This window comes from Solanum tuberosum, unplaced genomic scaffold (genome assembly GCF_000226075.1).
Source record: "Solanum tuberosum cultivar DM 1-3 516 R44 unplaced genomic scaffold, SolTub_3.0 contig00162, whole genome shotgun sequence".
NCBI lineage: Eukaryota > Viridiplantae > Streptophyta > Magnoliopsida > Solanales > Solanaceae > Solanum > Solanum tuberosum.
The window spans coordinates 350-4,259 of NW_006240584.1; the positions used below are offsets into that span (position 1 = coordinate 350).

The 3,910-nt window shown below is 28.7% G+C and overlaps 1 protein-coding gene across 1 annotated transcript; it reads right to left on the minus strand.

Moving 5' to 3' along the window:
- Positions 1-211: 211 nt before the first annotated feature.
- LOC102578648 (probable S-adenosylmethionine-dependent methyltransferase At5g38100) lies at positions 212-3,781 on the minus strand. The gene is made up of 2 exons (XM_015305897.1): positions 3,134-3,781; positions 212-656 (listed from the first exon to the last, which is right to left on the minus strand). The coding sequence occupies exons 1-2, from the start codon at positions 3,776-3,778 to the stop codon at positions 318-320; spliced, it is 984 nt and encodes a 327-aa protein (XP_015161383.1). The 5' UTR covers positions 3,779-3,781; the 3' UTR covers positions 212-317.
- Positions 3,782-3,910: the final 129 nt, after the last annotated feature.

A 3,910-nucleotide genomic window follows, 5' to 3' on the forward strand; every position in this document is an offset into this window, starting at 1 on the left:
GGTCTTCTTGTCGTTTCCACATCATTTTAATGATATCCTGAGATATATTTTTAATTTGTTAGGGAGGAGATAAAATATTAAATCTATTGTGATTGTCAAATATATCTTTAATTTATCAAATTAATTTTTAGGCAAAAAAGAAAATGGAAGTTAATAAAGAGACTTTTTTTTAATTTTCTTTATAGATAACATAAAGTGAAACAAATGAGGAAAAATAAAAAAAAAATTAGGAAAAACATAAAACTTGACATATGAGACGTGTCACATCATCTCTCCACAAACATGAATTATATAATATATAGATTTTTTTTAGAAATTCATTTACGCTTCAAAGCGACAAATAATTGACATGATTTTTCATAATTAGCTTTCATCCATACTGAAATTTCTTCACTTTTGTGTATAGTACTGTCACAAGCCTCTTTTGCTATTTCACTTCCAAAATGATTGATTAAAAGTCCTTCTAAAACAACTCTTAGGTTTATCATTAAAGCCTTTGCATCAGCCTCATCCACAAGTTTTGATTGAGGATATGTTAACTCTACTTTCTCAATGCTAAAACAATCATTTTTCTCCACCACTTTAGTCATGTCTTCAACAGATGGAAAATACATTGGCAAATTGAATGAGTCAACTAAAGACTCATCTAACTTTCCCTCTGGAAAAAAATAAATAAATCTCAATTACATTTATTACTTATTTATGTTTAATGAAATTCTGAACATATATACAAGGTCTGAGCCAAAGATATACTTACAAACTTATCTTCTAAAATATATCACGACTTAGCATACTAGTTACGGTGTAAGATGAAAAGATAATAACCTGATGCGAGATATGTTATTTATACATTTTAAATGAATTTCTTATCACAAATATAATATCGAATCTGAGCCAATGTTATGTCGAACCCATAACTTTAATATAATGGCCAGTCCACCCTTGCCTTTAGGTTAGCCTATGGAGTAATTTTTTTTTAAAGTGACAATATATATAACTTAAACTCAAAATATTTACTTACCTCATTCACCAAATTCGTAAGACTAGTGCCAAAGAATTTCATGAGACGTACATAACTTGAAAATGGTGTAATAAGCACTATCATTCCTCCATGAACAATTTCCTCAGCTCTATTGAATACATACTTTAATTTTTAGAACTACATGGTCCACTTTCTCTTCATGGAATCACAAAATTTTCTCATTCAAACTACATAACAAGTAAAAAAAATTTATATTTACAAAGCTGTTTAATTCGCTATGGAAAGCATAATATAAGATATTAGCAAGGATAAGCAATGTTATTATTACTCACTTTAATTTCAAAGTAGGAAAAGTCATCGAGTACATTATAAAATTTTATTGAGTATCTTAGTATAATTGTTATTGTGTATGGACTCTTCAAACTTCAAAATCATGTTACAGTTGAAATTGGGATAAGTGTAAACAAGTTTGTAACATAAGAAGAAAAAAAAAATATCTCCAATAGTCCAATAACCAAAAGTTATAATCCACACATTTATTCATTCATTATTATTCATTGTACAAAAATAAGCATGCATTATAAATATGATAACTAGTATGTGAACCAAATAAGTCGGTAAAGGGAAACGCTCCACACAATATGCATGTCACATCTAATTGATTAAAATTAGGAAATATCCAATCATAGTATGGACCTTTCAAAATTCAAATTCATGATAGAAACGTCCAAGTCATGTAATAATTGAAATAGGGATAAGTGCAAACAAATTGTAATATAAGAAGAAAATAAATATATCTCCAATAATTTAAAGTTATAATTATCCACACAATTCCATATACTGACAATCAATAAAGCTGGCTATCAGCCCTACTTTGCTTTTTCGTTGGGTTGATAGACTCAAAGATATTATTAGCATGGTGTGCTATTGTCTGTTTTGAATTAAATATAGACAGATTTTCTTTTAATTCAGTAAATATGAGGTAATTTTTAAGTCATGTGATATTTTCAATATTAAATAAAAATAGCTTTAAGATTTCCTATTAATTCAGTAAATATAGGTCTATTTATAACCTAAATAATAAATATGCATTTGTCATAAACTGTAACATGACTTGGACTTTATGGTTATCTTTAGATATTTCTTTAGTTATCATGAACACATTTGAAACAAACTGATAAATTGGATGTCGCATCGTTTGGTTCAAATACTAGTTATACGTATGAATTATGATGCAAGATTCTTTATATGATGAATAATAGTAATGAATAGATTATTACACGATGAGTACATGGAATGTTATATAATGCATATAATTAATTGATTACTTAAGAGTCTGTTCAGATGAATTTATTTCTTATCATTTATAAGTTAGAAATTCTAAGTTAAGATTTTTTTATGTAGAAGGTATTTTTTTGTCTTAAAAGTTGATAAGTTTAGTAAAAGCATATAGTACTTGGCCTCTTTTTGTTTCAAAATCACAAGAATACATTCTTAGAAAAGTGAAACAAATGAAGAAAATCCAAAAACATTAGGCAAAACATAGTATTGGTCTGCGAGATGTGTCACATCATCTCTCCATAGACCTAAATTATATAGAAATTCATTTACGCTTCAAAGCAACAAACAATATGCTTGGTTTCTCATTATTAACTTTTCATCCATTCTGAAATTTCTTCACTTTTTGAGAATTGTTCTTGAACAAGCTTCTTCTGCTATTTTACTTCCAAAATGACTGATTATAACTCCTTCTATAGAACTTCTTAGACTTGTCATTAAAGTTTTTGCATCAGCCTCATCCACGAGATTTGATTTGATATTTATCAACTCCATTCTCTCAATACTAAAAAGTCCATTTTTCTCCACTACTTTAGTCATGTCTTGAGGAGAGGGATAATACAATGGCAAATTGAATGAGTCAACTAGAGATTCATCTAGCTTTCCCTATGGCAAAAGGAAAGAAACATCAATTACAAATGTATGCTCAGCGTTGTTTCAATTTATGTGAACATATTTTCTTTTTAATCTATTTGAAAAAAGTGTTTTTCATATTTAATATCGTAAATACCAACTAAAGTGATTATCATAATACACATGATCAAAGAAAACCAAAAGGAAAAACATTGTCATATAAAATGAAATAGAGATTACCTCGTTCACCAAATCCATAAGACTAGAACCAAAAAATCTCATGAGACGTATATAACCCGAAAATGCTGTGATAAGCACCATCATTCCTCCTTGAACAATCTCCTCAGCTCTTACATTAAAGAATACTTCCATGTCCTTTTCAAATTGAGCAAAATAAGCATTCACTACTTCAACATTTGATGCACCAACATAGTGAATCAATCCCTTATTCCATGCTAGGGATTTCTCATCTACCAATTCTTTTGGAATCTTGGATAACCAATTTATACCAGAAGAAGAATGTACAAAATGTATAGATCGCGATGGAAATAACCTATTATAAAAAGATCCTGGAACTCCATATGCATAGTAAGATCGATCAAAGGGTAGTGATTGAAAGAGGATATTGAAATCATTAGTGACATGATCGTTGCAAAATATTTGAAATTCAGGAATATTATTAGTAAAATTTATGACTTGGTCTTGGTATAATAAATACTTGTCCTTTAGAGCTTCTACAATATATTGCATTGCGCTAAAAGTATTTGGTCCAACAGAACATCCCAACTCTGCAATACGTAATGTGTTTGAAGAAGATAATATAATTTTGATGTTAAGATTTCGAATAATTGCATCTCTCACCATCTCCTTTGCACCATCTATCATTTCTTTCTGCCTAGTCACGTTGATAGAAAAGTTCAGTTACTTTAATGTGATGACAAAAAATATTTATGGATATTTGTGTTATAACATGTAGAGTTGCTTATTTTACTATTATAGTGGGTAAACTACAATCAA